This window comes from Pelodiscus sinensis, chromosome 4 (genome assembly GCF_049634645.1).
Source record: "Pelodiscus sinensis isolate JC-2024 chromosome 4, ASM4963464v1, whole genome shotgun sequence".
NCBI classification, from domain to species: Eukaryota; Metazoa; Chordata; order Testudines; family Trionychidae; genus Pelodiscus; species Pelodiscus sinensis.
This window is the reverse complement of record NC_134714.1, coordinates 14740214-14755442: the sequence shown is the minus strand read 5'-3', so window position 1 is coordinate 14755442 and position 15229 is coordinate 14740214. Positions and strand designations below refer to the sequence as shown.

Below are 15229 nucleotides of genomic sequence, written 5' to 3'. Positions count from 1 at the left end.
CTGATTTTTCATTAGTAGATGATCTGGAATAAGAAGATTTTTTGGATGTACAGAGAATGGAGAATAAGACCCAATATTTATCTTCATGCTACTCCTGTTGTTTACGCAGGGCTTCTGCTTGTCTTTACAATGTAAAGGTCTGTGCTCTACATACTCGAGGGGCACAGATGCAATGTAGAACAGCTGTGAGCAATGCTAATTGCATCACTCCTCTCAGTACTGCATGTATAAAAATATTTTTATATTTATGTGGGTGGATCCTCCATGGTGCCCAGACAGCTCCAGGGGAACCTAGTTCACTTTGTTACTTTGTTTGAAAGCAAAAGCGAAATTATGAACAGATTAAAAAGCTCTTCTTTCATTAATGATTGAGAACTCAGCTGAAGAAAAAAATCAAGAAACATCTTGGCTACGTCTACATAGGCATGATCTTGCACAAATACTCTTTAACGCAAGAGTTCTTGCGTTAAAGTATTTGCGCAAGAGAGCGTCTACACTGGCATGTGCCTTTGCGCAAGAGATGTGCTTTTGCGCAAGAGCATCCGTGCCAGTGTAGACACTCTCTTGCGCAAGAAAGCTCCGATGGCCATTTTAACCATCGGGCTTTCTTGCGCAAGAAATTCATGTTGCCTGTCTACACTGGCCTCTTGCACAAAAACAGTTGCACAAGAGGGCTTATTCCTGAGCGGGAGCATCATAATTCTTGCGCAAGAAGCACTGATTTCTTACATTAGAATGTCAGCGTTCTTGCACAAGAACTCCCCGTCAGTGTAGACAGGCAGCATATTTTTGCGCAAAAGTGGCCGCTTCGGCGCAAGATTGCGCCAATGTAGACACAGCCCTTATGTGCTCCGTTATGCTGGCCATTTCCCCCTCCTCCTTGCAGAAAGAATTTGTGCCAAAATGAGTTCATTTTTAAATTCATATGGTAATTGTATAGAAAATAATTAAGCAAATTGCTTGAATTAATGGGATTTCCTACCAAAGGTGGCTTAAAACAACTGAGTCTGGTTTGACGCTGGCTGGAAATGGGCATCTTTCTGTTAAGTGATGTTTGGTCAAGTGGAAGGCTACAACGAGTTCTTTTGACTAGTCTCTTAGATGCTATTGTAATACAGTAGTAATAATATTTAATTTTCTACTCCTCTACTCAAATGTTCTAATTCCTTGATTCCTTCTTTCTGGAAGTATTTGATTTTTTTTAAAGTACCTTTTTTGTGCTTAAACCAGATTATTGTATTTCATTTAAAAAAATACATGATTCCCTGAACCACAGGATTTCAGGTAGCAGAGCATGAACAAACTGGAGGGCATGATTTGGATTAGCATTTTTGTCAGGAAAGTCTAGTTGGCACTCAAATGAATTTTCTGTCCCACTTAAGAATAGTCAATTGAGAGGCATTTTTGACCAGGAAGGAAAATGGTTAGCAGGCTTTCCAGATTACACCAATCTCAAATCTATCTGACAGCTCATTGCTTGCTAGTTTGACACTGTTTCCAACTAACAACCAAGTATAATTTGAAGATCCCCACAAGACGACGCGAGTCTCCTTTGCCGTTTGCTCTCTTTCACATCAGACCTTTAAGGTTATCTTTAGACTTACTGAACAACTCAGGATAGAAATGAGATGCCCTCCAGAGCACCTTCTGGCATCTTAGTGAAATGTTTGAAGCAAAACTTAGGTCCCACCATATATACAGTGCTCTTCTTGTCCTTCTAGACAGCAGTGACATTTAAGGATTTATCCCTGGAGCCTGCTCCCCTCAAAAACCGACAGTCCAATTAGTGCTACTGAAACTAGTGTGGTAGAACTACTTTTTAAAAAATGTGGTATTCAGTTGGATGCCTGAAGCGTGGCAGATGGGCTGACTGTTGGACTCAATTGCCATTTTTAAAATGTTGAGGCAAAGTGAAATAAACATAAGCAAAAAGGGGAAGCAAGCGAGGATTTGGAAATTCAAAATTCAAAGAGCTGGTTTTGTTTTCAGAAGCGAGGGAAATAGCTATCAAGACATAAAAGAATCCATATTGAGCTGGAAGCAGAATAACTAAATAGCTAGGTCAGTCAGATTTGGCTATGCATGGGTGCACCCAAAGAGCCACCTCACATCTCCTTAAAGAAGCATCCACAGAGTACTTCACATGCCAGTTCATTAGCAGCTGCCTTTTTCTATCCCTAGGGCAGAGCTCACTGGGGAGAGCTTTTAGAAATCATTCCTTGAAGGAGAACGTCTGAACATTTCATCTCTGTTTATGAGGCGATAGTCCACTAAAAGTTTGACATTTGGGTCCTGATTCTCTTCCTGTACAAGTTGTCTGTTGGTGTCATTCCACTGTTGCTTCTCCTGATTTGCATTAGTGTAAATGAGAACATAATCTGGGCCTGGATTTTCAGCAGTCCAGGTAACTACCTATTAGGCTGATGCATGTATTCACAGGAAACTTGGGTCGCTAAATAGTAACTTATGGGGTTGAGCCAGAAAAGGTCCCCAATGTGGCAGAGCACATAAACATGTTTAGTTTTAAGGACAGTTAAAGTTCAATTAATTTTAGTTTGGTTTTCTGGATCAAGGCCTAAGTGGCAGAGAAATTGAAAAGATTCTGATTATTCCACAGCAACATCTGGTTTATAATCTCCTACGGGGAGGCATGAACTCTTTGAGAATATTCTGTAGGATATCCTCCTGTACTGGCAGAGATTGGTTAGAGGACTTAATAGCTCCTCTCTCTTTCTTTCCGTGACCTTATGAGAGCTCAATTTTTTTTTAAATAGCATAAACAAATAAATGCACAGCTTTTTTTCGCAGGGTCACTGCCACATTCACAGGATTTTATTCTCCATAACTTATAAAGGAATTGTCAGAATTACTATGTAACTTATGATCATGCTGGAGGGGGAACTGCAATTGGTCAAGAGTGTAGAAAAGCATGCACAGCAATTAATGTGCACTCTCTCACCACACATTGACTCATCATTCCTTTGGGACTCTGATGAAGGAAAGGAGAGAGAGGGTAGTGCTGGATACTAAAATAAAATTTAGTTGGCTGAGACATCTCTGCCCCAGCTGCCACCTTCTCTGCATGCATAACCACCCCCGTGCAGCCAGTTTTACACTTTATGCTAAAACATTGCTCTGTGTCACAGATCATTATCTGTGTTGCCAGTTTTTGTGATTTTCATCTTTTTTAATTCCAGACCCAGTTCCTGGGGTCATGTGAAATATATGAGAATCTCAGCTTTCATTTGTAAACGCAAGATTCTAACACTGCCCTCAGTTGCAGAGAAAATCATGAAAATGTCAATCCCCAGCACCCTTGAGGCAAAAAGCCAGAAAGAACCCCAGATATTATTTGAAGTTTGTTTTTAAAAGCTGATTGTGTGTGCCTGACTCATAATTTTTGAAAGGCTGGGGCTGGCAATACTGCACTATTTTTTATAACTTGTGTTGAGATTGTGTCTCAGTGAGCACCTGTTGTGCCAGGTGCTGTATAAACGTAGTATGACACAATACCTGGCCTAAGATATTTATAATCTGGAATCATTACATCTGCAAGGTATTACCCAACTTTTAATGGCTAGAATGAGGACCAGTGGGGGCAAAACATTGAAAGGCAGTGAAGGAAAGGCAGTAAGTTATATAATTACAAAAATTAAAAATACATGTGAATAGAAAAATGATATGTCTCTGTGTCTCTCTCTCCTCCCAGCTTTTCCATTTTGCTTATCTTGCAGATTGTAAACTGCATGAGGGAGGCACTATGTCTAGCATTGCCTATTCTGGTCTGAGCCTACCAAGATGCCAGCCCTGAGGAGGAGCTGCTGGGTTCGGCTAGACTCTAACTAAACGAAGTCATCACAGATTAATGTTAGCACAAGTCTTATAGTTGTGGTTATTAGGTTTATTACTTTAATGCTGTTTTTTAGCGATAGGCTAACATTTAACATCAGATTCTCTGGGGTAGTGCAACTAACCAGTGTCATTACTATTGCCGAAACCTGATTATAGAGCTAGTTTGAATTGGGAATCACTCCCAGGCTACGTCTACATTGGCATCCCTTTCCGGAAAAGGGATGCTAATGAGATAAGTCGGAATTGCAAATCCGCGGGGGATTTAAATATCCCCCGCGGCATTTGCATTTACATGGCTGCCGCTTTTTTCCGGCTTAGGAATAAGAAATCCTCCGGAAAAGGGCTTAGTTTCCGGAGAATCGTGTCTAGACTGGCGCTTTTCTCCGGCTTATCCCCAAGCCGGAAAAAAGCGGCAGCCATGTAAATGCAAATGCCGCGGGGGATATTTAAATCCCCCATGGATTTGCAATTCCAACTCGTCTCATTAGCATCCCTTTTCCGGAAAGGGATGCCAATGTAGACATAGCCACACTGTAAGGCTGTTTTATTCTGTCCTTGCATGCAGTCCATACAATATGGTGTGGCTGTACCAGAGGGTCAGGCCATGGCCTCATGTGGAAGACCTTCCCCATCAGTTGTAACCCTGCTGATCGGATCTGAGGTATAAAAACAATGACAGTCTCCCTTTAAAAGCAGGTATGTTGGCAGAATTGCCATTTAAAGCGGGCCACACACAGGAGTTCTATTTGGTGTCCAGGAGCACCCGCCCACATCTAAAGGACCACCCCCCAGCCTATAGAGAGGGTCCACAGAGCCCAGAAAAAACAACTAATTACTTGGGACAAATAAAAAGAAAACAGGGATGGGTGTGAGGGTGAAAGGGCTAAAACGAGGGAACTGGACGGGGACACCAAGCAGAGAACCTCGGATAACGGCCACTGCCCCTCAAAGGTCTTGAGAGAGCCAGCGGACGCTGCCCAGTGGAACTCTGCCCGGATACGTGAGCAGATGCAGGAATGGAATCACACACAGGAGTAGGAGGCAAATCAGATACTAAAGAAAAGCTTCACCAATGTAAACTGGGCTGTTTGCCACATTCAACAATTCACTGAGAAGGGGCAACAGTATGTAGATAGGGAAAATCTGGGTGCAGGGGTGGCAACCTCCAACACTTGCCAGGAAGGACTTGCATGATGATCTGTGAAAGGCCAGGAAAGGGTGTGAGTCCTGTCCTGCCCTGCCCTCCATCCTCAGTCTTCCTTTCCCTTCGGGTTACCAGTTTTGTTTGGAGGTATGCCCAGAGGTTCCATCCCATGATGTAACGTCAACATAAAGATTAATCTTTAATTCCCCAAGACTCCAGGACTATCCCAGAGGGCTGGCAACTCTATTTTCCTCAGCCTGCAGCCAGCTCCTGCCCCAGGACATCGGTGAAGCAGGGTGTAGCCACCAACTAGGTTCAGACAGTATCCAGTGTTTCTGGCCATCTGGTTTCAGAGCAAGACCCTCTCACGGGGACATTAAGCAGGCCCGGCTGGCTGCCAGGGAGTGTATGTATCTGGGCACTGGAGAGAGGACCACTGCCCGTCAGGGTGGGGAAGAGAGCTACATTTTTTTTCTTGGCTGGAGCAATTGCAACGCAGTAGCCTTTCCCTCTCGTGCAGGAGCTTGGTTTCTGATCCGCCAGGGGGATTTTAACCCTCCCCCTGAGTCTCCCGTACGTCTGCCCCGGGGAATCTCCCCTCCCAGGGCGCAGATAAAACAACCCCCCAGTCAGTGCCCTCTCACGGGGGCGGATTTGAGCCCCATGTGGCTGTGCCCGCAGGCCGGCCGGGGAGCCGAAGGTCTTCTCCCGGGGGTCTGTCCCCTCGCCAGTGGCTGGGCGTCTCTAAGGGATTGACCCGGCCGCATCGCCCTCCTCCAACAGCCCCGTTTGTGGTCGGGCAGCTTCACCGCCGAGCCCTGCCCCAAGCCCAGGGGCTGGGTGAGTCCCTGCGGATTTATCCTGCCCACCCCCAATCCGGCCTCGGGCGGAGGTGCCGAGGGAGGATGCCCGGGTGCGCCCCCGCCCTTCCGGAGCCTGCAGCGGGCGGGGAGTGGAAGGGGTTAACGCCCCACCTCTCCGCCTACCCCCCCCCCCCCCCCACGCCTGCAGCCCCGCTCCGGGCAGCGCTAGCGGCTGGGCTGTCTCCTCCCTCCCCCGCTTCTGCATCCAGCGCCTGCTTCCCCGGAATGATCCACCCCCGCTGGAGCCTCTCCCCGAAACTTTCGGGCAGTGGGCAGGGCCGCGCCCGCCGCGAGTCCGCCCCTGCCAGGCAGCCTCCCCGGCCCGCACCGCCCCCCGCACCTGTGCTGTGCGCGGCGCCGCGTCCTGCCGGCTGCATTCCCGGCTCCGCAGCGCGCCCGGGGCAGCCAGGGGCCAGGCGGGCGGCGGGGGGCTGCAGCCCCGCTCGCTAGCCCGCTGGGGGTGGAGCGCAGCCGCCTGGGCTCTGCTCGGCCAGTGGCGGGAGGGGCAGCGCCCTGCCGCGGGAAGCGGAGCGCCCGCCCGGCAGGCTCGCAAGGGGCGAGCTCGCGGGGCCATGCGGGGCAGTGGCGGCCGGGCAGGCGCGCAGGCGCAATCTGCCCGCCGCCTGCGGTTCGCGAGCCCGGCGTGCGGCACCGCCACAGTCTGGGCTCCCCCCGCCGCCCGAGCGCTACTACCATGAACTGCTCCATCCTGGCCGGAGCGACTCACCGGCACTGGGCGCGAGACACCTCCCCGGCTGCCCCCTGCCGCGCGCCACAGCCCGGCTCTGCAGGCGCAGGATGCCGGGCGGCAAGAGAGGGCTGGTGGCACCGCAGAACACCTTCCTGGAGAACATCGTCCGGCGCTCCAGCGGTAAGAGCGTCCCCTGCCCGGCCCGAGCCTGCCACTCGCAGATCAGGGCCAAAGTGGGGGGGGGGAGTTAGTTGGGTTCTCATCGCAACTTTCTGCTGAGCTGGGTGCCCTTAGAGGCGGCTGCAGCCCTCCAGCCACGGGCATCCTCTTCATCTCCTCCCAGAGATGCTGCTCCTCTGCTTGGCACGGTGGCTGGCTGGGGGAAATCAAACTTCCTACATTCTCTTTTCAAAAAATCCCTCCGACCCCCATCAGTGGAATAACAAAGAAGCGCCCCCCCCCCTCCCGATTATTTGTATCTTGGAAGCTATTTTTCAGGGATGAAGAATCAGATTAGACAGAAATAAAGCCCTGATTCGTTTGGCAGCTTTCCCCCTCCTTTTTAACGTAAGGAATTTGGTTAATTTCACGTGACGCCTGAAGTTCTTCGGGAGGTTTCATCATCTGTCATTGGTAACTTTAGCTATCTAGCTAAAAAATAAAAAAGTCCCACAGTAAGTGCCATAATAGAAACAGAGACAGCTAACAAATTAGAGAAGATAATTTTATTGTAAAATTGTTCAGCTTTCTCATCCTAGCCTCCACGTTTTTGTCTTTATTTAAACGGACAAAAGCATGCCTGTTTGTATGTGTATCTTCACTGACATATGCTGTTAATTTTCTAGAAAAATAATTTCTGTAGAGAGCATAATTTATCCATAGTTGTAGATATCTGGTCTAGTTAGCCATTGCTGCTCTTCTTTAGGTACCTTTTTCTGTTTGTTTGTTTGTTTATCTTTTTTAGTCCATGCCAACCTGTATTATTATTATTATTTATTTATTTAGTATTGATTATTTAGTTTAGTTAAATACTTTGAGTCTTTGTGAAACTGGTTCCAAGAAAAAATACCCAAAAGATATTTTGAAACCAAATCTTCACTACCTACTTAATTCATTTTATGTCTTTTTAAAAATGATTCTGCCTAATAGGCTCACTTTTTATCCTTCAGTTGGTCTAAAGCTCCTGGAGTTTTGTAACACTTTAAAACTAATTTCTGTTGCAAAGGTGCTATGAGGATTTTTATAGTGGCTTGCGTGGCAGTAATCCAGTGGCCGTGTATACATGTTGTCTGCAGTTCCACACCCTCAGACTCGGTTGTATAATTACAGGACTAGGGGATTTTCAAAATTCCATGAGTTTAAAATGCCTCTTGAATCTCTTTTACCCTTGTAGGGCAGCAGGAAACACAATCAAGAATATCCCACACAGCCACATTGATATATATATATATATATAATGGGTACAGATCATCCCTCCAACAAAACCTAGTTGACACTTTGGAGTAAACGCTCATCTGCTTAATCTTTACTCAGGCAAATTCCCGTTGGTGCATGTATGAATAAAGACAGAAAAGACTTCAGCATTTGTCTTATTGATACTAAATAGAGGTTTTTCTTTAGACTACACAAGTTCAGATGATGTTTAACAGTGGTGATTTATATGCTGCAATGTTTGCATTAATCTAGTAAAATGAATCGTAAAAATGCGCAGAGCAGAGGAAAGCTATTAAAAAAAAGTTGCAGCATGTACCATTAAGAAATACACTAATGCTCTCTGAAGTCCTGCTGAGGAGTAGTCCCTTCCATGCCTTCGCCATGCTAAGTTTATTCCATGTTTCTGCCTGAAGTGGTATGGTTTGTTAGCTTTGTTTGACACTAATGTCAGATGAAGTGTTTGGAGGCTTATTCTATTCCCATTGAAGTCCGTGGGAGTTTTGTCATTGCCTTCAATGGGAGCAGGACTGCAACCTAAAAATTATTGGTCAACGAATGGTGTTCTTGGTTTTAAAATGTCAGCTTCATAACCAGCCAGCTAATGTTTTTATCTTTTTCTTCCTTTAATGGGGGGCAGGTTTAAAACTAATAAAAGAAAGTTCTTCTTCACACAGCATGAAGTCAACCTGTGGAACTCCTTGCCAGAGGAGGCTGTGAAAGCTAGGACTATAATAGAGTTTAAAGAGAAGCTAGATAATTTCATGGAGGTTAGGTCCATAAAAGGCTATTAGCCAGGGGATAAAATGGTGTCCTTGGCCTCTGTCTGTCTGTCTGTCTGTCTGTCAGGCTGGAGAGGGATGGCAGGAGACAAATCGCTTGATCATTGTCTTCGGTCCACCCTCTCTGGGGTACCTGGTGCTGGCCACTGTCAGTAGACAGGATACTGAGCTAGATGGACCTTTGGTCTGACCCAGTACAGCCGTTCTTATGTTCTTTCATATTGCCAATATCAAATGCTCTGCTTAGATTCTGTGTTAAGGTCTGTGATAGGATCATGGAAAGCTGGGGTCTTTCTTCACAGTGTATTTTAAAGGAAAGGTTAAATAATGGGATTTTATATGGCACCTTTCCTTTGAGAAACTTATAATGTTGGATGAATTATAATTAAATTTCACAACATCAGGGAGGTACAAATAAGCATTTTATTTTAAAGATGAGTAAACTGAGGCATGAGCAGTTCAGTTGTGCCCAAGGTTACATGGGAAATCAGTGGCGGGGCTGGCAACAGAACCTTTAATCTCTTGTTCTTCTAGACAATGTGACCATGGTCTAACGAAAGTTTAGCTCAATAGGATTTTTTTGATGGTACTTTAAAAATATTTTATTTTCCATCCAATTCAAATTTGACCAATACTGGGATCATGGGATTTGTCATATAGAATCAAACTACTGATTCCTCTAATCCGCCTCCTCTAGTGGCTGATTTCTGATGCTGGAGGAATGTAATGACTCCCCATAATGCACCAAGCCAATTGTACATTGATGGATGAGTTGGGAAAGTCTTCCTAGCTCATGCAGGTAATCAGTATTATACCCTAATGTCTAATGTTGCCATCGTCATAACATTATTCATGCATTTTGGAAATCGGCAGCATTATTAGATTCCCTGACATCTTTCATTAGCAGTGAGTTCCATATTGCCTGGATCAAAATGAATGGCTCTTGAGTGGGCCAATTCCTATTCCCAGTAGTGTTGTCTGTAGTTAGTGTAAGACGATAAGGATTATCCACCCTGTGAAGTAATATTGCTTATCCTGCAGATTTAAAGTCAATTTTCACTGTCATGGAACAGAGTAAACAAAAAGGGCTTTTTTTATTATAATCTTCAACATTTTGAGTGTCTCAATTTAGTCACCTTTACTTTCTTTCTTGATTAAATAATGCTATTTTTGTTCACAATCTTTCATCACTTTTGAAGTCCCATCAGACTTCTTTTGTGGCCATATATTTTGATTGAACAACTGAGAACATTCACATACAGTATTACACTAGTTTTATAAAGTTGGAATTCACCGCTGACTCTGTCTTTTGTCAGTTTTGTGCACAGATTGAGTGTGGTAGACAGACCTTGGTGTTAAAAACAGTCATATGGTTGATTTTAACACGAACTGGAAACTTTCTGTTTTGGTTACAAATAGATAAAACTCATGACACATCTCATGGAAAGAGTGAAAATGCATATACAAAGAAAGGCATTGGCCACTTTGTTTCTATGATCATATACTCCAGAATCCCCTGGACTAATATTATAACCTCTAGCTGAAAAGTATGGGACGATTTGGGGTGACTTTGTTTTTTTCTGGCAGCATTCTGGCTCTTCCTGTTTTTCGAAATCCGCTTTGCTGGGATGAGTTTTCATCCTGGAGCTTGTAGAGTGCTATTGAAGAGCAAATTGTGTTGGCTTTTGGACAGCACCAAATTGCTTCATTAAGTAGTTTGAAAAGGATGGTAACTCTGGGCTTCTTTACAGATTGTTCACCCACCCACTGCTCATGTTGCCTAAGCTAGTCGCTGTGCTATACTATCAATGTATTCAGTACATCTTTTAGGAACAAAACAAAATTAAGAAAAAAAAACCCTTGAAGGGTCCAAAGCCCACTGCAGACAGTGGAGCCCTTCAACGGACCTACTTGTGTTCTGGGCCATCCCCAGTGTACTTGTGCCTTCCCCCTTATGGCTATAAGAAACTTGAAGTAAATGAGCACATAAATGAATAGATTCCCCAGTTTATCCTTTCCCATTGTATGCACACATACCCTTGGTAAATGAGGTTTCACACAGATAAAGGGAGAATTTTTGTGCGTGCGAACATCATGTTAGAACGCATCACTGTTTCCTTTTACCTTTATTAGAACTGAAGTTTTGAAAAGGACTTTTCTTTCTTAGGGCAAAATCCTCCTCTCAACTCATCACAGAAGTGTACACCATTGATGTTTTGTGTGGGGGTTATTTTTTGTTTTGTTTTGTTTTTTTGCTTCCTTTATACGCTTCCATTGATATCAGCATGAGAGATGGGACCTGGAGTCGGACAACCTTCAACTTTGATTCCAGAGCGGAAGTTTGCTGTTCAGGCCCATCTCTGTAATGCATGCAGGGAAAGCTGAACATTGAAGCTGAGCATTGAGTTGAGCTGTGCTAATACATAAAGGAGAAATTTGTCCTCACTGTCCATCTTCTCCTTTTGCACAATCCAGCCAGAATGTCCTAACTATGTGTTTAGGACATAATCTGGTGGCATAGAGATGTACCTATTTGTAACTGTTTGTTTACCTTTGGAAATTCTCAGCATGATGCTATAGAAAGCAAAAGTCGTTTGCAGGGAGGCAAGCAGCTCTCAACTGTAGGTTGGGACTCCCAAGTGGGTTATGACCTCATTTTAATGGGGTTGCCAGGGCCATTTTTAGATTCACTGGGGCTTGGGGCCTGAGGCCGAAACCCATGTCCCACTGCCCAGAGTCGAGGGATTCAGCCCTGAGAGGTAATGCTCAGGTTATGGGCCCCTTTGCCTGGTACTGAAGCAGGGGTGCCATTTCACATTTTGGTGGTGGTAGGGTGACCTGTGCATGCCGTGATGGGAAGGGGAGAGAGTGAGAGCATAGGAGGCAGACTGAGGATAGCGGCTTCCGCAGTGTTACTGAGCATACTCAATACATGCCAAGCACCAAATGGCGGCGGGGGGGGGGACACCAATTCCTTTCCCACCCCCCCATCACCTCTATCCAGGGGTTATTAAGGCACTGGAAAACTCCTGCTTTTATAGCAGACAACTTAGCAGTTAGCTGACAGGAGCGCTCTATCTAATTCCTATATAAAAGTGAGAAAAATAAATAAATATTAGAACCACTCAGCTCTAATACTAACATATTCTGACCTCTTAAGAGACTCTATTAGCCTTAAAATGTTAATGTGTATTCTGAATTTATTATTAACTCGGGGAGGGGGGGAGAGAGAGAGAGACCCTGTCAGAACTCCTTGGCTTTTGCTCTCAGCTTTGTAAGGGAAGTGCGGTCTAGTGGGTTATAGCAAGGGGGCAGATACGTTTCAGCTCTATATAAGAACATCAGAATGGACAGACCAAAGGTCCTTCTAGCCCAGTATTCTGTCTTCCAACAGTACAATGCCAGGTGCTTCAGAAGGAATAAACAGAGGCAATCATCATGATCCATCCCCTGTTGCCCATTCCCAGCTTTTGGCACACAGAAGCGAGAGACACCTCCTTGCCCATTCTGGCTGATAGCCATTGATGGACCTATCCTCCTTGAACTTATTTTCTTGGAACCCTGTAATGGTTTGGGCCTTTCCACTATCTCCTCACAAAGAGTTCCTGGCAAGAGGTTGATTGTGAAAAAATAATTGATTTTGTTTGTTTTACATCTGCTGCCTATACATTTAATTGGGTCAGCTTCTTGTGTTATGTTAGTGAAGGAATGAATAACATTACCTTATTCTATTTTTTCACACCGTTCATGATTTTCTAAAACTAACACCCCCCCCCACCCTTTAGTCATTTCTTTTCCTACCTAAAAAGTACTAGTCTTGTTAATCTTTCCTCATATGGAAGCTGTTCCTCACCCCCTAATCATTTCTGTGGTCTTTGTGTACCTTTTCCAAATCCAAATTCTGTACCTTTTTTATATGGGGTGACCAGATCTGCATACAGTATTCAAGATATGGGCATACAGTGACTTTATGGAGAGGCAATATGGTATTTTTTCGTATGATCTATTCTTTTCCTAATGAATCTCAATATTCTATTAGCTTTTAGACTGCCATTTCACATCGAGCAGATTCTTTCAGGGATTCCACTACCCACAAGGATTCCAAGATCTTTCTTGAGTGGTAACAGCTATTTCAGACCCCATCATTTTTGCATCGATAGTTAGGATTATATTTTTCCATGTGCATTACTTTGCACTTATCAACACCAAATTCCATCTGCTTTTGTGTTGCCCAGTCACCCCGCTTTGTGAGATCCCTCTGTAACTCTTTGCAGTCAGTTTTGGATTAGTCATTGTTTACCTCTTTTTAAAGAACATTTATGAGAAGGTCAGTAGCAGTGATCCAAATGCAGACCCCTGCAGTACCACATTCATCCCTACACTTTTACCCCCATTATTTAAGTGGAGTACCCAGCAATGTTTTCATGATGATCTAACAGTCCTTTAATTACTGGAATAACCAGCCTTTTGCTGTTCTTAATCACCCTGCCCCTCCCTCTGTTTATAGCAAACTCCCTGCTCCAAAAGGCAAAGCTGCAAGCAACTCAAACTGTTGCATTTAAGAACTTCCTCTAGAGTCAGTGTATGGGCTTTAAGCAGACCTCAAACATGAAATCCACGTGTTCAAACTCAGGATAGGGGAGGGGAGGCTAGAGTCCCCTCCCCCCCGAAGCCCTCCATAAATGGTGCCCCGTACTGAAGTGCTTGGGCTTCGGATTTGACACCCTTGCTCTGGGCTGTGGCTTGAACCCCCTGCCCAGGGTACTGAGATTCAAGAGGGCTCACTGGCATTGTGTGCTAAGTTTTGTTGTCAGGAGAGGTCAGAGTGCAATGAAGTTTGAGACCTCCTGCCCTAGTTTAAAGACCCAGAGTTATAATTACCAATCCCATTATTATTTATTACTTCTGTTGCATTAACAGTTAGAAGCCCTTTCCGCACCCTGCTCCTGTTGCACTAGGATTGTACAAACACGCACAAAGACTTGGGGAGAAAACTTGACTCCCCTGTGGGAAGTGGGAGTTTTGTCTTTAGGGACACTATTTCACTTTAGTTCCTTCCCAGAAGAACTTACAGTTTTTAATGCCACAATCCTGCAGTCAGCTCCATAAGGATGGACCCTTGTTTTCACATGGAGCTCCATGTTTTCCGTGCGGTCCCATAAAGGAACTGTCCCTTGCAGAACCACTTGTAGGGCGTGGATCTAAGAAGACAGGTGAAACACAAAGGCGGAGAGGAAAAGAGTACAATCAAGTATGCAACCTTTTTATATACATATATTTACATTATTTAAAATTAATATAAAGTAAATAGCATAAGTACCAGCTCCCCTCTTTTGTCCCCTCAAACTAGCCATCTGGAATTTCATGATCCCTTATATGTATGGTGACCATATTTTCTGAACCAAAATTAGGGACACATTAGCCATGCCTCCTGACCCTAATTAGCCACACCCCTGCCACAAGGTAGTACTCCCGGGGTCAAGATGGACACATGATCAGAAGTAAAGGGTGTTGTGTGACCCCCCTCCCTCTAAGAATTCCTCCCACTGTCCTCCGACCAATAGGGATGAGTTTGGTCCCACAGGACCCCCCCTCATGCAACTATCCTGCAATTGCATTAACCCAATCTGTGTTGCATTAACTCGGGGAGAGAGGCTGAGGAAAGTGTTTCCTCCTGAGATTTTCCTCCCATGAGCGAAGTGAATTTTGTCTTGGGTACCAGTATTGAATTCATGTGCACTTGTTTGGATGTGTGCCACTGTGGCACCCAAGTTATGAATACATATCTTATAAACCTCTCCCCTTGCCCTCTGCTGCCATGTCTCCTACTTTCTTCTCGCTGCATCTGCTCCCCTGGTGCCTGCTGCCCCTCACCCTTGTCTGTTGTTCTGGCTCCTGCCCTTCTCACTCCCCTCAGCCCTGTGGGGACCTGCCCCCATTCCCCTGCATCAGCCCTTCTCTTCCCCCTGTGTCAACTACTTCTCTAGCCCCACTCTGATCATCTGTAGCTACCCTTCCCCATCCCCTCTCCTAACACCTCCCTCTACCCACCTGCCCTGCCTCTGTCCTCTGGTGCCTGTCTCTCCCCTCCTTGCGTCTGCCCTTCTGCTTCACTAACCACAATCCCCTGGCACCTTACCCTGGCACCTTCCTGGTGCCTCCCCCTTCCCTGACTGCCCCTGCCCTCCCAACACCTGCCCCCTTGCCCTCTTTCCCCCCAGTGGCCACTCTTTGCTTCAGTTCTCCTCACCCCTCTTCGCCCTCACACAAGACTTGCTCCATCCCCTGCCTTCCTCATGGCCACCCCTCCTTTCAACTCCTCTTCTGGCATCCTCTTCCTCACTCTTGCCCCCATTGTCCCTCCCCTTTCCTCTCCCAGCATCACCCTATCCCCTCCCCTTTCCCACCCCCACTGACACCTTCCCTCTCCTCTGCCCTCCTGTTCTTTTCCTAATTGTCTCCTCTT

At 45.5% G+C, this 15229-nt stretch overlaps 1 protein-coding gene across 1 annotated transcript in view; it reads left to right on the top strand.

Annotated features, from left to right (window-relative positions):
* The first annotated feature begins 6011 nt into the window (after positions 1-6011).
* The window catches only part of KCNH5 (potassium voltage-gated channel subfamily H member 5), a 235023-nt gene continuing 225805 nt past the window's right edge, over positions 6012-15229 (top strand). The window contains exon 1 of the mRNA XM_075926373.1: positions 6012-6730. Within this exon, the coding sequence (XP_075782488.1) occupies positions 6658-6730 (73 nt within the window). The 5' untranslated portion in view covers positions 6012-6657. The remainder of the gene's footprint in view (positions 6731-15229) is intronic.